The 19,387-nt window shown below is 38.0% G+C and overlaps 4 protein-coding genes across 7 annotated transcripts in view; 2 read left to right on the forward strand and 2 right to left on the reverse strand.

The window, feature by feature from the left end:
* The window catches only part of LOC117991765 (protein PRRC1-like), a 70,820-nt gene extending 52,607 nt beyond the window's left edge, over positions 1–18,213 (reverse strand). The window contains exon 1 of the mRNA XM_034979369.2: positions 18,210–18,213. The gene's annotated coding sequence lies outside the window, so the exon portion shown is untranslated. The remainder of the gene's footprint in view (positions 1–18,209) is intronic.
* On the forward strand, positions 820–6,472 carry LOC117991766 (neuralized-like protein 2). The gene is made up of 2 exons (XM_034979370.2): positions 820–1,737; positions 2,396–6,472. Exons 1-2 carry the CDS (start codon positions 1,038–1,040, stop codon positions 2,503–2,505), a joined length of 810 nt encoding a protein of 269 aa, XP_034835261.1. The 5' UTR covers positions 820–1,037; the 3' UTR covers positions 2,506–6,472.
* nito (RNA-binding protein spenito) lies at positions 10,678–13,662 on the reverse strand. 3 transcript variants are annotated; one of them, XM_034979362.2, is made up of 2 exons: positions 13,510–13,662; positions 10,678–13,326 (listed from the first exon to the last, which is right to left on the reverse strand). In XM_034979362.2, the coding sequence occupies exon 2, from the start codon at positions 13,298–13,300 to the stop codon at positions 11,054–11,056; it is 2,247 nt and encodes a 748-aa protein (XP_034835253.1). In that variant the 5' UTR covers positions 13,301–13,326; positions 13,510–13,662; the 3' UTR covers positions 10,678–11,053. The 3 variants fall into 3 exon arrangements, with proteins under 3 accessions (XP_034835253.1, XP_034835254.1, XP_069361478.1); XM_034979363.2 differs by having other exon boundaries at positions 13,424–13,578; XM_069505377.1 differs by lacking the exon at positions 13,510–13,662 and adding an exon at positions 13,427–13,480.
* Positions 14,829–18,803, forward strand: Pex11ab (peroxin 11). 2 transcript variants are annotated; one of them, XM_034979372.2, is made up of 4 exons: positions 14,829–14,983; positions 15,082–15,240; positions 15,858–15,973; positions 16,480–18,803. In XM_034979372.2, exons 2-4 carry the CDS (start codon positions 15,170–15,172, stop codon positions 17,022–17,024), a joined length of 732 nt encoding a protein of 243 aa, XP_034835263.1. In that variant the 5' UTR covers positions 14,829–14,983; positions 15,082–15,169; the 3' UTR covers positions 17,025–18,803. The 2 variants fall into 2 exon arrangements, with proteins under 2 accessions (XP_034835263.1, XP_069361449.1); XM_069505348.1 differs by having other exon boundaries at positions 14,838–15,012.
* The last annotated feature ends 584 nt before the right edge of the window (positions 18,804–19,387 follow it).

A 19,387-nucleotide genomic window follows, 5' to 3' on the forward strand; every position in this document is an offset into this window, starting at 1 on the left:
CGAAAAGGAATCTGGGTATTGGCTGCATGCCTTGCCATCAAAAAATCTCGGCACACTTTTAGATAACGAAAGTTTTCGTGTGGCTCTAGGTCTCAGATTGGGAACACCACTGTGCCATCAGCACAGATGTCCGTGTGGAAAAGAGGTTGATAAATTTGGAATCCACGGACTCTCTTGCCAAAGGAGCTCCGGTAGGCTGTTTAGGCATGGCTCTCTTAACGATACAATTAAAAGAGCTCTTGCCACCATAAATATTCCTGCGCTCATTGAGCCGGCAGGGATTAGTCGGGATGATGGCAAGAGACCTGATGGATTGACGCTGGTTCCCTGGGAACGGGGACGGGCGCTAATGTGGGACGCAACTTGCGTTGACACATTGGCCCCGTGTCATATCAGGAAGACAGCATCAAGACCGGGAGCCGCAGCAGAAACAGCTGAAAACGGCAAGCGGCGCAAGTATGCCTCTCTTATAGAGAGTTACATTTTTGTGCCGTTTGCCGTGGAGACCCTGGGGCCATGGAGTCTTAGTGCTAAAAATTTTTTACGAGACATTTCACCGCGATTAATAGCCTCAACTGGTGACAGAAGGGCTGGCTCATTTTTTGCGCAGCGGATCAGCCTGGCTGTCCAGCGCGGAAATGCAGCCAGTATTCTTGGCACCATTCCACGCGGTCATGATTTATATAGTAATTAGATAAGGCTAGCCTTAAGTTTTATTGTATTAAAAAAAAAATAGTAAAAAAAAAAAAAAAAAAATTTAAACGGGCGCAATTTGTTGTCATAGTAGTGTCAAAATTTTTGATGACAATTGACATTTCATGTAATTTCAATTTTCATGTTTGTGTTTTTGGTTTGGAAATTGGATTATCAAAAAGATGTTGATTTTATTTAAAAAAATCGGCATTTGCCTAATTTAATTAGTTTGTTTAAATAAATTATTCGTGTTCTGATAAAATATTCTATTAACTAACGAAGCTGCAGGATTATCGTGTGTAGAATCTGCCTGCTGCCGCTAATGTGTTGTAGCGCTTTGAACAATGTTGTCTCGGTTTCACCACTTTCATGGTTCAAATATCATTTTATTCGAAGACAATACCGTGGCTTATCGAAAAGCTAGCTTCGCTCATGGCTTGACGTTTAGTGAAAAACCTCTGTTGCCTGGCGAAATATTTTTAGTCGAGATTGAAAAAACAGAGCGCGGATGGAGTGGTCACATGCGCCTAGGACTAACGTTGCTTGATCCTCAAACCGCCGCCCTCGGTGATAAAGGTCTACCTCAGTATGCACTGCCTGACCTCGCCAATACAGGTATGTCTTGGATTTTCCCCATATCAAAATCTCAAAATAGTGTGATAAGCACCTTTGAACTCGTCAATCAAAGTGGTAGTTCGCGCCGTGAGGCTGAACCGAGAGTGTCAGTACTCGGCGAGGGTCACAGTGTGCGAACTCCTCGCGGGTTCATCTCCAAAACGATACTGAGGCCCCAAAATTTAACTCAGAAAGGCACACCACAAGGGATCCTGCCAATGGACGCTGGGAGTCGTATCGGAGTCATGTTTGTTCCTTGCCCAAAGACTAGCAGAGATGAACCAGATTTGGCAGAAATGCACTTCATCATTAATGGAGAAGAGCAGGGCCCGTGCACTAAAGTCATACCTTATAAAAATGGTCCACTGCATGCAGTAGTAGATGTTTATGGGACTACAAAACAAGTGAAGATTATACAACTATATGGAGGTAAGTCTGCATTTATTAATTTTATCTTTTTAAGGTTCCATATCTCCAGAGAAACAAATGAACCCTTATATTATTATTATTATCTGTAAAGACCCTTCAAGGGAAGTAAATCTAAAGGGATCTTTACTTCCCATCGATCTAAAATTATGGAATTTGGCATCATGTAACAAAGTCTTAAATAGAACAAGTATAGAAAATCTCAAAACCATGAACTTGTGGTTACATCATAAAAAAAATGGTATGGAACCCTTCGTGTGCAAATCCGAGCCACACTTGACCACTTTAAAAAAATGACCAAGTCTAGCATTCTAAAGATCATCATGATCAACCCATCGCCGGCTCACTACAGAGCATGGGTCTCCTCTCAGTGGGTTTTGGCCATAGCCCACTACGCTGGCCATGTGCGGATTGGTAGAGTTCACACACTTTTGTGAAAATTATAGAGAACTCTCAGGTATGCAGGTTTCCTCACGACGTTTTGCTTCACTGTTAAAGCAAGTGATATTTAATTAATTAATCATGTTATATTCTAAAGATATAATAGTCTAAAAGAATATCAGAACCAGAAAAGCTACTAAGTCTATTTATATCATACTTTTATTTATTTGAAATGTAATTCAACCACATTATATTTATTCTTAAAACTTTTTATTTTCAGTGAAAACTCTTCAAATAGTGTGTAGAGATGCCATCCTACAGTGTGTCAAAATAGGTTCAGTGAAAGCTCTACCCTTGCCCCAGTGTTTAAAAGACTTTCTACTTTCATAATACCAACTTATTAAAGTGAAAATGGTTAAATTGTGATGACAATAAGGCTGTTAAATTTTTTTACTATTCCATATGTATTTTGATGTGGTTATTTTTTGGAATTTTGTAAATGTAATTGGAATAAAATTGTATTGCATTTGTTACAACTGATCAGTGATATAAAGCAACCTTTCAGGCAGAGAATCCCAATCCCATATAATATTATGAATGCGAAAGTGTTTGTTTGTTGGTTTGTCCTTCAATCACGTCGCAACGGTGCAACGGATTGACGAGATTTTTTGCATGGGTATAGATAAAGACCTGGAGAGTGACATAGGCTACTTTTTATCCCGGAAAATCAAAGAGTTCCCACGGGATTTTTAAAAACTTATTCCACGCGGACGAAGTCGCGGGCATCAGCTAGTTTAAAATAAAGACAGTTTGTTTTATAAGATGACACTACTACTGGTTAGAAAATTATTCCAAACAATAATTTCTCTATTAATTTTTATTTAATTTTAAGACTGAATGGTCAAAATGGATAGTACTGCTTGATAGTGGCTCTAAAACACATACCACTAAGCTTATAGTGGTTTGTGCTCTAAAACCACCATGTTCTTATAAACTGATGAGTATCTCTTAACGTTATTATTCTAACACTGGCGTAGTCTGTGACAGATCGAGATGGCAATCTCGGTATGAGGCGGGGGGACGACCCGCACGTCACCCGTGCTCGCTCCCACCGGGTTAGTGCGTGGGCTGTGCGTGTCGTTCCGTCCCCGATTGTCGACCTGTCGCATACTATACTCTCTTGAGTTTATTCATGACTTACAATCCAAAATAATATCTGTCCATTCAATCTGCGACATAAATAAGAAGAGTAGCACTATTTCTTATGGCATGCATACTGCATAGGCAAATGCAAATTCACTCCATACATTTTTATGCAAAAGCACACTTCGTAATTTACGAATAGTTTGCGTGCATTTGGATGTATCATTTACATTATTTTATTGTATTATTTTCAGTTTGCTGAAAGGTTGCTATGCGAAATATACTGACACTGTTTTGTATCAACAATGTTATGGGCTTCCCAGACGGTCAAGCACGAAGATTTTTGTTTGAGCCAAGTATTTTGACCGTTTACAATGTTTGCTTGACGCTTGAGTCAAGCATTTACGTGCTTGACAGTGATTTTGCATTTTTATATTTTTGCTTGACGCGATGTTCGGACAGTGTTCGAGATATGAGAAAAGTAGAAAAGTGCTGTTTGCTTGACAGTCACATCAAGCTGCTTGATGCGACCGTCAAACAGCTTGATCACGTAGTTACGTACTTGACTTCAAGCCGCATGACTTGACCGTCTCGGAACTTGGAAGCCCATTATAAGTACACTATACTTACATATTATACCATGACTTACTGTATAAATGAGTGTAACGTGGCATAATACCTGATTTACACTTTGTTCTACTGAATACAATGTATTGTTATGTATTGTACAATTGAGAAGTGATTATTAAAATCATTGTAGGTATAAACTGTCACTGTGATCAGTACCCTTATTATAAATGCGAAAGTGTGTTTGTTTGTTGGTTTATTGGTTTGTCCTTCAATCACGTCGCAACGGTGCAACGGATTGACGTAATTTTTTGTATGGGTATAGACCGTATAGATACTGGAGAGTGACATAGGCTACTTTTTATCCCGGAAAATCAGAGTTCCCACGGGATTTTCAAAAATCCTTATTCTACGCGGACGAAGTCGCGGGCATCAGCTAGTAAGTTAATAAGTGTGAACATTTTAAATTACCTACACCAAAAACCTGTTACCTAACTACGTCACTTGTAGGTAGGTACCTACTTACATATCAAAGTGCAAATCAGGTCATATTACATACCTATACAAGTGTACAGTAATTTCCCAGACTCTTCATTCAAATTTTATTTTGTTGTGTATTTTTATTAAATAAACTGAATAAAATGTTGAAAAAAGTAAAATAAAATCTTTATAATATGTACCTACAGCTTTGAAGAAATTTATGAACAATATTGAAGTAAACATTTTTTCATACCTTTTATACGTAACAGAAAGAATTTTGATATTACCTATGTTTAATCTTTTTTACTATACAATCTGTTGGGAATTTCTTGTAGATTTAAATTATAGGGCAGTTGATCTAGTCTGATTTAATCAGAGATCTATCAGCATATTGTAGTTAAGTATATTGGGAATAATTTTATCATGTTAGTAATAAATAGTAATTAATGTAATAGGAATTGATAAAATATTAGTTATTAGCTGATACCCGCGACTTCGTACGCGTGGATTTAGGTTATTAAAAATCCCGTGGGAACTTCTTAAACAATACCTACCCATGCAAAAAATCACATTGATCCGTTGCTCAGTAATTAAAGGACAAACCAACAAACAAACACACTATACATACTAATATTATAGAGGTAAAGTTTGTTTGTAGAAAGTAATCTCTGGAACTACTGAACCGATTTTGAAAATTCTTTCACCAGTAGAAATCAATATTATTCTTGAATGACATACCTACCTAGGCTATTTTTATTTTCAACAAATGGAGATCTCTACGAAAATTGTAATAAGCTACTCGTGCGAAGCCGGGGCGGGTCGCTAGTTCTAAATATTATGTTCCTACTGTACGCGACAGGTTAGCAATGCCAATAGGGGAGGGAACGCCCCGCACACCCCCTCGCGCTAACTCGATGCGGGCGAGCGGGGCGTCCCCCGCCTCATACCCATCGGGATATGAATGCATCAGGCATCAGGGTATGGCAATCGTGCCATCTCGACCTGTCGCGGACTATAGGCACAGAATAATAATATAATAGAGGTACCTACTTTACTTTTATGTTTTGGCTATATATTTGTTCTTCGTGTAAAATATCTCGTGTGTTCCATTCCAACAGTGTTACCTTATTTAGGTATAGGTAGGTATACCTATAGTCTGATTTTTAATTCCGTGGAATTCTGACGTTTCTTAATGTTACCAGAGATAGAACAATTCCCACAAAGAAGAAAACTTTAAATATTGTAGGTACATAAGTAAATTCAAGTAGGTATGTGATGTGAGATCATCACTTGAGAACAAATCAACCGATTTGGCCGATTTTTTGTTGTTTTCGTAAAGAACAAGGTTTTTGTGAATAGAAAAGAATTTCTTAAAAAAATCCTGAATAATACTCTAAGCGTGTACTTTTAGGCACATCAAGATGATTAAAATTAAAAGGAACTAAAAATAAACTTAGAAATGTTCAACATAAATATATAAGTCAAGATTACATCCTCAAATCAACCGATCCCATTGCTGCCAGTTTCCACTTTCCACTGTTAATTGAAGATTGCACCCTATTTTAGTGCGAACTTATGTCTTAGTAGGGAGTCTTATCAATATTGATAGGGATTTAATGTAATTTGGGGTAAAATCGAACTTCATGTGGTGGTCACCCTGTTTTTCATACAAACAACCGGATGTATAAAAATGACAACGTCAAAATTCCACCGAATTAAAAATCAGAGTATAGTAGGTACCTATTTTTAATTGGAAAAGTAATTTGAAAATATCGTACTAATTTAGCCTAGCTTTTCGTTCGAAGTTTTAATTTGTAAAAAAATAGCAAATAAGTAGGTCTAGGTAGTTAAGATCCAAATTGGTAATAGAAATCTCGAAAAATCTTGTAACCTAGTTTTTATTGCGAACGCTCGCGCTGCGCGCGCTGGAGTGAATTTTAATTTATTAAATAAAACTATTTTTGCTTAATATGTATATACATTTTATTACGTACTAGATGATGCCCGCGACTTCGTCCGCGTGGATTTAGGTTTTTTAAAAATCTTGTGGGAACTCTATGATTTTCCGGGATAAAAAAGTAGCCTATGTCCTTCCCCGAGGACATACTTAACAATAAAATCAATACCTAGGTACCTAACATAATAAAGAGAGAGCCCGCGAGTGCCAGACCTTTGTTTTATTTTATAAAAACTGAAAGATTCCACACTCTCTCCAACACAGGGGGGAACGATCGGCGACTACTTATGAAGTTTGGAGTATGGTGGCTTTGGGAGATAAAGTAAACAAAGGTTATACCTTTGTACCAAAAGTGGACTGGAAATCAGCTCCCTTCGACCACACACTAGCTAAGTACCACCCTCGGTATCCCTTCGATTCACATGGCCTCTAATCACAATGTCAATAATTTGGAATAAGTATTTATAGTACGCGACAGGTCTAGGTGGTAATCGGGGAGGGGACGGCCCTTACAGGGCGACGTGCTGGTGTACGGAGCGTATCTCCGCCTCGTACCCCGATTCCCATCTCAACCTGTCGCCGACTATAGTTACTCACCCTTTTATGGAAGTTAATAATTTAGAAATTGGAAGTCACATTATAACATTTTCACATCTCAGGAAGCAGGACAGTAGTAGGATCCGGCTCTACAATTAACTCCTAGTGGGTTTCCTCTCATATACCTACCTATTTGAATCTCACTTCTGAATGCAGAGCACCACCTTCATCAGTCATTGCTGTGTGGAGGGGGGACTCTAGGATCACTTATCTTTATTTTGGGTGGAATTCATTACAATGTATTTTGTAAAGAGCAGACTATACGCTCCACACCCTCTCACTAGCACGAGTATGCTCGTCTAGACTAGAAACATAGACTCACTGCTCTGATACAGTTTTTGTACCAGCACTATTGTAGGTGAGTAAATTGAGAGTGTGAAATGTGAATAGGCAACTTCTAGGCAGGCATGGTCCACCTTAGGCTGCATCATCACTTACTACTCGGTGTGATTGCAGTCAAGCGCAAACCTATACATTATCTATAGTACACGACAGATCGAGGTGGCATTCGGGGTATAAGGCTGGCGGACGCCCCGCACGTCACCTGTGCTATCCCGCACCGGCTTAGCGCAGGGTGTCCCCACCTCGATTGCCATCTCGACCTGTCGCATGCTGTACCTACTTATTTTTTAAAAGTATCAAGCCGTGCACATGTTAGCAGTTTCGAACGCTCGACTCTAATGGTGATAATTCCATAATACTTGGTTTATTACTTATAGGTACTCCTTGTTTCTGTGCCTCTCCCGCGGCGACACCACCTCGACGTCTGCAGAACGCCGCCGCCGCGGCGCTGAAGCCACTTGAGAGATATTTATCTTCTGTGTCTAATTTGTTGGCAATATAATAGGTAACTTTTATATTACCTAATATGAGGTTTAGATCAAAGAGTTGTAAAGTCCAGCAGATCCTTATATAAAAAAATTGAGAGGTCTGATTGGGGAGATCGAGGGTTCGATCCCGGGTACCTCTAACTTTTCGGAATTATGAGGTACAGTACGCGGCAGAAAGTAATGTACATCGGCCTTCAGAATGACATTTCGGCTTTGTAGAGCGTTGTCTCCGTCACTCATATCTCTAAAAAAATGAAGATGTTTTTTAAATAATCCGCAGGATAAGTGCTATAGTCATTTTTACAGAAAATTTGCAAGTTATTAAAAGAATTAAATTTAAAATTCGAAAGCTTGTACAGCTTTTGGGCTGTAATTTTAAAATGCTTGAAGATTTTTCTTGTTTTATAACTGTTTATTATTAACAAGGATATGTACTAGCAAGAAATAAAAAAAAATTAAAAAGGCAAACACCCCTATACCAAGAAAAAAATAAAAAAATGAATAACTCGAAAACGATACACTTTTGCATAAGCACTTTAGGGGTCGTTTGATAGATAATGTCCTGTACTATAACCCCTTTACGGAATCGTGTCCTATTTTCCTGTAACCCTGTATATATAATATAACATACCTATCCTATATGACGTTTTGTCGGTCTGAACGACAGAGACAGGACTACAAATTTGGTATCTCCTTCTAAAGGTCGATGTACATTACTTTCGGCCGCGTACTTATACCTACAATATGTTCAGACTCCTAAAAAGTACCTAACAGGAAATTGAAGAGGCCTATTTTGATAAGATTCATCATATTTTTGAATTCAGCAGCAAATTCATAGAGCGTTATGATTTCTAGATATTTCATAGCTGTTATTTTCGTCAGTGCATGGTTTTTACAAAAAAAACAAATGTTCAATATAAATAAATTACTTTATTATGACCATTGCACTCCTTGTTTACTTTGCACATAATATCAACTCATCACTGTCACTTCACTGGAAAAATAATATTGATGATCTCTGATTGCAGTCCATGCCGAATAAACTGAAAGATAGAAATAATTATCTTGAGTAAATAATCATATTTTTAACACTTTATAAAACTGATGCCTACAGAAATAATAATAATAAAACCGGCCAAGTGCGAGTCAGGTCCGCGCACCGAGGGTTTCGTACTACATTCGTATTTTCTCGACATTTTGCACGATAAATTAAAAAACTATGATGCATAAAAAAAAATCTGTTTTAGAATGCACAAGTGAAGCCCTTTCATAATATGATACCCCACTTGATAAAGTTATCTTACTTTGAAAATTGAAAACACTAATTATTAGTTCATGACCACAATTTAATTTTTGTGTGATGTAACCACAAATTCAGATTTCAGATTTTTCCCCATATGTCTGCTACAAGACCTACCCACCTGCCGATTCTAGGTCAACGGGAAGTACCCTGTAGGTTTCTTGAGAGACAGACAGACAGACAACAAAGTGATCCTATAAGGGTTTTTCCTTTTGAGGTACAGACAGAACCTTTAACGTTATTATGCTAAAAAGGAATTTAAAAATATTTCTTAATTCTTAGTTTAAAAGTGTTACATAGGTACCTACATGTGTAATTAGTTATAGCCTATATTACTTCTTGATAAGCTAACTTTCTAATGGTGAAAGAATTATTAAAATCTGTTCTGTAGTTTCAGAGTTTATCAATTACAAATAAACAAGGTTGTAGATACTTAGTACTTATATAAAATTATTTTTAAATATCACTAGGTACTCAATCTTTAAAAAATATTGAAACAAGATAATTATTAATTATGGGCATTTTTTTTTTAAATATACCTATACTAAAAATCTACTTACTTTATACTCACCAAACCAACTGTCCAGCAATGATGATAAGTGCAGTGCAGCCTCAGCAGGACGAAATAACTTAGTTTAAAAATTTGATTCTACCTAAATACCTTTTAGCCAGGCATTAAATGAAAAAAAAAAACCGGTCAAGTGCGAGTCAGGCTCGCGCTATGAGGGTTCCGTCCTACAGTCGTATTTTTTCGACATTTTGCAGGATAATTCAGAAACTATGATATATAAAAATAAATAAAAATCTGTTTTAGAATGCACAGGTGAAGACCTTTCATATGATACCACACTTGATATAGTTAACTTACTTAGAAAATTAAAAATACAATTATTAGTTCATGACCACAATTTTTTTTTTTTGTGTGATCTAACCCTAAATTCACGGTTTTCAGATTTTTCCCCAAATGTCAACTATAAGATCTACCTACCTGCCAAATTTCATGATTCTAGGTCACCGGAAAGTACCCTGTAGGTTTCTTGACAGACAGACAACAAAGTGATCCTATAAGGGTTCCGTTTTTCCTTTTGAGATACGAACCCTAAAAAATAACAGATGTTGATGAAACTTACAAAAGTAATTTAAAAACAGCTTTACAACAACGACTGCCTTGCAGAATCTGCAGTGCAGTCATTTAGGTACTCACAAAAACTAGAAATAAGCTTGGTTCAAGAGAACAGAGATAGCTTTCACAGGAGCTATTTTATTTTGTAGCGTTTTTGGGTTAAATAGAATAAACCAGGAATCGAACCTGTCTTCACATATCAGGTGATTAAAAGCAGTTGTGCCAAATGTCATCGAAACAATGTACATTATATTTAATCTGTTGTATTACTTTACTTACTCAGTCTTAATTTATCAGAGGTTAGACACTTAGCACTAATCATAAAACTCCCCATTTTACACTAATCACAACCACAAACACTAAAGGTATCATTACCTATCACTAAACATCACTAAACAACTTTTAGGAACAATTTCCACCATTGTTCTTTACTATATATTTAGGCCCAGACAGTCTAGATTATATTTTATGTATTTAACCTTTTGGAAACACCTCTTTCATCACATATCTTTCACTTGCAATATCACTGACTCACTAACTCACAAGGTATAAAAAAACTACAACATGGAATAAAATATTCTATTTGTGTTCACACACACTACACGTCACCTAACTTACACTGATTAAAGTATACACTAAACTTTTATCATAAAGTACACATTGTGAATATCTGCATGTATTCTAGCAAAACTAATTTAAATAACTTCCCAAATGCAATACAATGATTGCTTTACACTAAACTGAGGCATACACAGCACTCACACAATGATGAAGTATCAGTGAATCTCCACAAGAACTAAAGATGAACAGGTATACATACACCTCACAAAACACTACACGTCACAATAGTTATATAAATACATAAAAAAGCTTTCCTAACATTCTGAATTTAATAAAATCTTATGCTAACACAGCTGGTCTAAATTACTAGTCTCATATAGCTAAGCGGAACCTCCACGCACTACAACTATGACCAAGTGATCTTCCTTAAGACTCTCTTCAGTCAGATTATGACAAGTCCTCTTTAGCAGCTCGGTGGAAAATTCACACGGAGGGAAGGAATACAGCACCCCAGTGGCTTCCGTCTCTTTGTTCAGCAGAGATATCACTCCAGCTGCCTCCTTCTGTTTTAAATAGGACACTAAATTTCTCATAGGTCTTGTCTGAATACTGCTGTCCTCATTTGTGATGGAGGCGGTAGAGCCAGCCACACCCAAGAAAATAGCATGAGAACTGGATGTCGCTATGCGCTTCTGTACGTCATCTAGTTTAGGCTGATCCAAACGAAGTCTTTGAGTGATCCTCAACTGATTTTTTCCTTCCTCATCTTTCATCAAACTGTCAATAATCTCAGAGTCACCATCTGTTAGATGGAATTTTGTGGGAAATAGGGAATTCTTCAATATCAGTGCACCATTCCACATTGTGGTGGCTTTGCGAACTACTTCTGGTAATGTTCGAGCAGATATGAGCATTCCACCGCCTCTGCGAGGAGAACCGTCGGAATCGCTGTCGGGGGAGCGGCGCCGTGGGGATCGTGAGCGAGACCTGTCGACTCCTGGTTCGCGTGATCCTGATCGGCGGACTTGCCCGTCATACTCTGCTTCTGGCGGCCTCCTCCACTCCTCATCTCGATAGTCGCCAGTGCCGTGATACACGCCTCGATACATTCCACGACCACGGCCTCGGTGCCCACCTCTGCCCCTGTATCCACCACTATACCCATATCCTTCATCCCAGGTACCACCTTCGTAGCCTTCGTATCCCTCCGCCGATCGCCCCTCTTCGCCCAAGGGTGGAGCAAATGTTTTTGGCCTGAATGGACCTCCAGGTCCAACATCAGCAAAATCAATGCGCAGCCGTCTATCAGGCCCTCCTAAGGGGAACCCTCTCATTTCCTTTACAGCAGCCTGAGCTGCATCTATTGAATCATACAAAATGTAAGCATGTGGTTCTCCTTTGGCATATTCAATTTTCTTTATAGCACCAAACCTATCAAACTCTCTTTCCAGTTGTGCAACTGATGTCCATGGACCCAGACCACCCACCCACACACGAGTTGTTGGGGTAGCTTTACCATATCCAATTTTACACTGGAATTTACCAATATATTGTCCAGACAGCTCCACCTTGGCACGATGTGCCATGTCTAAAGTTTGATAACGTACAAATGCAAAAGCATTTCCAGTACCTGGGGGCGGTCGTTTAATATCAATATCTTCCACTATGCCATAGCGGCCAAAAATTCGGCGCAATTCTTCATCAGATATGTTAATTTCCAAATTCCCCGCGAACAGTGTTCGTGTAGCCAAAGGATCATCTTCAGGCTGAACATGATGCAAATAATTAGGAAATTTATCCTTTTTGCTCTCCATTTTCTCAAAAGGTGGATGGTGCGGACGTGGCATGTAGGGCCGGGGCATGTAGTGAGGATGAGGGGGATGATGCATGGGGGGCCGGTGATGCATCGGCGGTCCGTGAGGTCCCGCCATTGGATAGCCATCGTGCATAGGAGGACGAAAATCCCGATGGTGTGGTGGAACAGCCGGGGGCATACCGTAAGCTCGCTCGTCAGGTGGCGGTCTGCGCCTTTCAGGAACCGGAGACCACGCGTAAGAGTACGGGCGTTCATAATCAGGTGGGGTTATACTCCTTGGTCTGCTCCTGTACTCCGATCTAACCGGCTCATACACGGGATCGACAATGGCCACTTTATCATACAGAATAATCCTCGGCTTGGCATGTTTTGCATCCCTCGCATCCTCTACGCTACGGAAACATACATACGCTACGCGCTCGTCCAACTCGTGGGAAATCTTGATGCTAAAATCGCCGAACTTTTTGTATTCACGGTACAAGGTATCTTTGATGATATCGTCGGAGGCCTTGGGGTGGAGGGCACTGACGCACAACACCTTGTAATAAGGCCGCACTGATTCTTCTCTCACCTCTCGAGAGCGCACGTAATCCTCACGGTGAGGCGACACGTACCGACCGCGAGGGCTGGGCGACCGCACCCGCCGGCGCACCCGGTCCGGCGTGACGCGCTCGTCGGAGCTGTCGTCATACCGACCGATACTACTACGCGTTCTTTTCGATCGCGGCATACTGTCCCTGGACGAACTCCTCTTCATGTTACGAATTTTCACCGTTATACGATCTCTATCGCTACGCGGTAATCCAATCATGAAAGCTCAGTACGATGAACCACTATCTGAAATGCACAACATTACACCAAATTACACGTCACTTCAAAATGTCGTCTTGTTCCAGAAATTAAGCGCACTGCACGATTAGTTTTTAAGTCTTACCACAACTAAATAATTAAGGACCAAAACCACTAAGTATCCTAAATCACAGCACCTCCACCAAAAAAATTAATTCAGGTTGTCTTTACCGTAACAATGAAAATAAGCCGAGCTTGAAAACGTTTAGTTGGTCTTCAAAATGGCTGCTGAATGGTGCTGCTGAATGCTGAATCCTTATGTAAAAAGTACCTACTCTATGGCTGAATTTTTGATAGTATATTATCCATAGAGATTATCTATGAAGTCAGATCTGTGTTGGACACAATGACAAATTGGAACGCCATAGATTTGGAAAATCTAGTGTCAGTAGAGTTGCCAGATGATATGTATATGTAGTGAATCTAATGGTGTTACCAGACGCTTGCGACAAACAGCAAAGCATGTGGACGGGTGTTTTCGTATCGCAGTTGCCAACTCTTGGGAGCACTTAGTTATCGTTCGATCTGATTGGCTGCAAGCCAAACACTATACATAAAACTCAGACTAAGAATCAAGAGACTTGTCAGACGCGTATACCCGAAAGTCTCTAGTAATAAGTAGATAATCTATGGCCGAAAGGGACAAAACAACAAAAGAAATCATACTTAACTACGTATAAAAGGTTATGTTTAATAATTTGCGTTCAATACTAAATTTAAAACAGAAAAATAAAATAAAATTCGCAATAAATTACTATCACAGAGGTTTGTTGGGCACAAACTACAACGTGCCCAAAAAAAAAAACCTAAACTATGAGAAAGACAAAAAACTGTTTTTGTCTTTATCACTCTTCAGAGCTTTTCTATACACCTAGCTTGCTCTAACAAGGTAGGTACTATTACTTTAATGCCAAGTCTCCTTGATTCTTAGTCTGAATATAAAAAGAACTGTCGTTTTTACAGAGTACATTTGGTCGTTTTAGCCGATTCTTACTTTAGAGGCCCCGCACACGGTCAAGCATGTTTGTATAATTTCACGTGATTGACAAATTATTTGATCGTCTGCTGTCGTTTAGGGGGACGTTTTTCACGTGTTCGTCAAACGAACTACGCTTGGATGAATGATTAGGTACCGAACTACGTGCTTGTCAAACAAACTACGTGTTTGGCAAATTTGATTGACGGTGTTTGTCAAACATGCTTGATGTCTCAGAATAAGGAAATATCTGTGCTTGATGGTGTACGGCTATATTTGTCAAACAAACGCTACATTTTAGTTGGAACTTGGAACCTAAGCCGAAACTAGAAAGCTCACTCATAGCACGTAAAAAGTACTCTGTGCTCCTGTGCTCCTGCTGTGCTCATATAAAGCTCACTGGAAACCACGAAACTGGAACCATAGAGTAGTATTATATTAATGTAGTGGAACCTTCCATATGTTAAAAGTACTCTGTGGAACCCTCTTACTTACTATATTTACAAAGTACTCTGTGCCTCTTACCTAAAATCGGTGTGATCGGTGCCTAAAATACTTGTTATTATGCTCGTATCGTATTAAATCAAAGTGCCTATTTTATAATGTTTTTGCTTTTATCGTGAATGTTGAGTAGTTACTAGTTCGTAACAGTTCAATGTTATCTTCTTGGTAAAGTTATACAATTAATTTAATATTAGGTATGGTGTAAACACATATTTTTTACATTATTTTCCTTAAACATTTAAAATTTTCCTTGTATTTACCAGGATTTCACAGTAATGCATAATCCTGTAGTTACCTATAGGCTATACCTACCTTAATTTAAGGATAAAGGTGCTACAAATAGTATAACTAATGATAAGACAAACAATGGATATTATCATAAAAGTTAATAATCAGTCAAATGGAAGAGATAAAATTGCGAGGTAAGTTTTTATTATTATTATTTGAGGCCACAAATAATGGGGTCCGTGCACAATTTTAAAATTGAGCTACACACTTATTAGGTAAGCACATTGACATGCTCATGCTGTATTGATAATCTCAATAATTACCAGATGCACTGTATGATACAGTGCATCTGGTGGAAATGTTATGTATATAAAAACCCCCATAATATCTTATACTGTATAATTTTAGCTGACTACGGCAAAGCCAAAAGGAAGAGTTATGATTTTGGCAGTCTATGTATTTATTATTACTTGTTTTCCATTTCAGTTTTCACATATAACTTTTAAGTCATATTCTGTGAGCCCTAAACCAAGTAGGTAACTGAAATTTGAAAAACATGGCTCCATTTTAATGGTTTATTCTTCAATCACGCCACAACGGATCTATTGTTGCACAGATAAAGTTAAAAACCTTAAGAGCTACTTTTTATTTCGGAAAATCAAAAAATTGCCACATGATTTTTGAAACCTACTGTGGTGCAGTTCAAATCATGGGAATCATTTAATTTGATAATATTTTCAAATAAGTAATTATTCGTTAAGTAAGTAATAGAACTTTATGTTATGATAACAAATGAATGTTTAAATTCCAGATTATGCCAGTACACCAGTAGGTTAATATGGCATCAACTTGAATCTAGAAATGTAAATAAGTACTCAATAGATAGAATCAAAAGCTTGGAAAATGCTTTGAGCTCCTTTCGAAAAGGTAAGTTATAAAATTACATACTTTTAAGTACCTCCTTAATATCAAATGTATAGCAGTTGTATGGTTACACAATGCTTTATTGTTTTTTTTTATTTAGATAAAAGATAGCCCTTGACTGCAATCTCACCTGGTAGTAAGTGACGATGCAGTCTGCACCATCACCACCACAGACTGCACCATTTGCTCATATTATGTGATTTAGTAAATTAATTTTTTCATGAACATGTTTTATTTTTTTTGTGATGTATGTGATTTTTTTCCTTTTCTTGTGCTCTAAGACCTACCTACCAAATTTCATAAGTCTAGGTTAACGGGAAGTACCCTATAAGGTTTTCTTGACAGACAGACAAACAGACAAGACAACAAAGTGATCCTATAAGGGTTCCTTTTTCCTTTTGAGGTACGGAATCCTAAAAAGACGAAACCTTTCCATTTTTTAAGTTTTTCGGGAACTTCAATTTTCAAACAAACAGTTCAATTAACCTTAATAATATTTTGTTTTTCAGTTCTACGGTTGGGTAGATGCATAGACATTGTTTATATGGCTCTGAACACAATGAACATAGAAGACCCAGTATTAAGGATATCATTGACTGTGAGCAAGCTAGCTCATGCACTTTATTTGTATGCTGACCACATAGTGTGGCTGACAAAAAGTGGCTTCCTCAAAACAGATTCAGACAATTGGAACAAAACAGCAAATAGATTCTGGTTGTTATCCATAATTGCCAACTTAGCTAGAGATTTTTATGAAATACTACACATTTTGGAATTAAATAGATCTGTTTTGCTTAAGCCATCACAGTTATTGGGTGGTTCAGTTAAAAATTTTGACTTAAATGCCAGCTTGAAGCACATGTACACAATTGTTAATTGTCATAAAGATGTCTTCATAGATACTCTCAAGAATTCCTGTGACCTTTTCATTCCTTTGACCGCATTAGGATTTACTAAATTGAGTCCTAGTGCTGTTGGTGCATTAGGTGCGGTGTCGTCCATTGCTGCCTTGGTAACATTAGTCAAACCTATTACAAAGTTAGTTCCTGCCTGAATCTGAATATTTAAATTATGTAAAAGACGGGAAAGGTAAAACTGTGTTTGTTGATATAAAATGCGATAAAAAGTATCAATGCTAACACTGGCAATGATAGATGAAGCAAAGAGGAACTTTACAGGGTGTGTTCCTCAAAATCCTCATAGATGGCGCTGTCCATGCCCCCAAAGAAAGTCATAGATTTTTGCGCTTGAGTCTGACTAAAGAAAGCTGAATGTGATTATTTAGAAAAAAGTGATGAATATTGAATTACTTTTAGCCAAAGAAAGGAGAGCTTATCAGGGTATGGTCTACACATAATTTTGTGGTACTTTCCTACAATAAATCTACCAACTTTAACATATGTCTCACTAACTGTTGTTTGCGACAGGTCGAGATGGCAATTTTCTAGTGATATGACATCACATACAGAGTAACCGATATCGATAATTTTTGGCAAGCAACAAAATGAGAGTAAAATTATTTTTAAAATAAATCAAATGAACTTATGCTAACATCGCTACAAATACTTGATGCGAATTGCGAAAGCTATTTTAATTGTCGATTGATTGTTCGATTGAATCGATAAACGCGATCCATACGGACTTGTGCAACACAAACTATGACACTGTAGGGATGAGACGTATTTACGCTACCAGGTTTTAAAACCAGGGCTTTGCTTGGAAGTAGGGCGCCCTGGTGCGGGTGGAATTTACTTGCAAGTAATTCTTCACAAATAGGATTGTGCTCCTTATACATATAAAAACACGGACCGAATTTCTATGCAAGTATTTTTGCAAGTATTTTCCACAAATAGGAATGTGAACTTTATATGTATGACGACACGGATCGATTTCATATGTCATAAAAAGATTTCGACCTTCAACGTATTTTGTACCTGACTACGGCAAAGCCAAAAGTAAGGGTTATGAGAACGGCCGGGGCTTCGAACTTGCAAGTCTTTCTTCACAAATAGGATTGTGCACCTAATACATATGAAAACACGGTCCGATTTTCTATGCAATAAAAATACTTTGAACTTCTTTTTAAAAAAGTCTTTTCACAAATAGAATTGTGCTCTTTATATGTATGATAAAAGATTACCTATATGATAAAAGAGCCTGGATTTGACCTGCAGCTCGTTCCAGCAACGCACAAGACTGCAAATACTTTTTTATACATGGCATAATCTTGTAACTATATCAAATATTTGAAAAGAGCAACCGCCGAGTTTCTTGCTGGTTCTTCTCGGTAGGAAAGGCATTCCGAACCAGTGGTAGATGCATCTGACTATTCGAAAGTACTTGTAAAAGTTTATTTGAATAAAAAAGATTTTTATTTTATTTTATAACACGGATAAATTTCCTATACTATAAAATTACTTCGAGCTTTACTGCCAAATACTTTAAAAGTATTTTAAAACCTGGTTTTAGACCCTGGTATTTTTACGTACTCTTACTTGGAAGCCCTGGATTGGAAGGTTATTGGAATTTAGCAAGTATGTCTCACCCCTATATGACAGTGTGGGTGTGCAGGTGGCGCCCCCCACGACTTCCCTCATATCCTGAGCCATGTCGACCTGTCGCGAACTATAGGTGTGCCAGCGACTTGGTCTGTGTGGATTTAGTTTTTGTTTCTAGGTGATTTGGGTGGGTAAGACATTTTTATATTCAAGGGTGATTGTATAAAAAGGTAGGTGGTTGTAAAATGTTAAGTTTCCGAAAATGTAAAGGTATACACTTATGAGTAACATAATTTTTTATTCATAATTTTCATTTGAAATAAATATTGAAGTTATAGTGGGTTTTACTGGTTTTGTGACACCTGTGCAATAAGTAGCTAGTACCTATTAGTTTCTTAAGCTATTTTGAAAGGTTAAAAAATCGCTTAGTTAATAATGTAAAAAATGCTAATGCGACGCGCGTTATCACAGTGCCATATCTTTTAATGGTTGGTGGTAGTACCATTGTTATGTATGTAGTTGGGTCCCTACTCTGAAGTCCGGATATAAACTACAGTAGCCGGCTAGAAATATTGTACATAGACCTTTAGAAAGACATTTCGGCTGCGTAGAGCGTTGTCTCTGTCACTCATACCTATGTGTCGTATTACAGTCTCAACGACAGAGACAACGCTCTACGAAACTGCTATCTCTTCTACAGGTCGATGTACAATATTTCTTGCCGGATACCCACCTACTTTAAAATATGTGCACGCTATAGTTAGAGCGTCGCTTACGTGTTTCTGCGAGAAGCAAATAGTTAGGTAATTTGAGTTTTTACGTCAGTTAAGTAAAAATTGACTTGCTGTTCCAATACTTGCCTAGCTTATAAGAATATTCAAAATTATTTACATAAAGCCTTGAGTTACCTTTGTTCACG

Source organism: Maniola hyperantus, chromosome 20 (assembly GCF_902806685.2).
Source record: "Maniola hyperantus chromosome 20, iAphHyp1.2, whole genome shotgun sequence".
In the NCBI taxonomy this organism is placed as follows: domain Eukaryota; kingdom Metazoa; phylum Arthropoda; class Insecta; order Lepidoptera; family Nymphalidae; genus Maniola; species Maniola hyperantus.

Coding starts and splice junctions, on each gene's coding strand:
- LOC117991766 (XM_034979370.2), top strand. CDS start 1,038: ATGTTGTCTCGGTTTCACCACTTTCATGGTTCAAATATCATTTTATTC. Junction 1,738..2,395: donor GATTATACAACTATATGGAG/GTAAGTCTGCAT, acceptor TTTTATTTTCAG/TGAAAACTCTTCAAATAGTG.
- Pex11ab (XM_034979372.2), top strand. CDS start 15,170: ATGATAAGACAAACAATGGATATTATCATAAAAGTTAATAATCAGTCA. Junction 15,241..15,857: donor GGAAGAGATAAAATTGCGAG/GTAAGTTTTTAT, acceptor TTTAAATTCCAG/ATTATGCCAGTACACCAGTA. Junction 15,974..16,479: donor TTTGAGCTCCTTTCGAAAAG/GTAAGTTATAAA, acceptor TTTGTTTTTCAG/TTCTACGGTTGGGTAGATGC.
- nito (XM_034979362.2), bottom strand. CDS start 13,300: ATGATTGGATTACCGCGTAGCGATAGAGATCGTATAACGGTGAAAATT.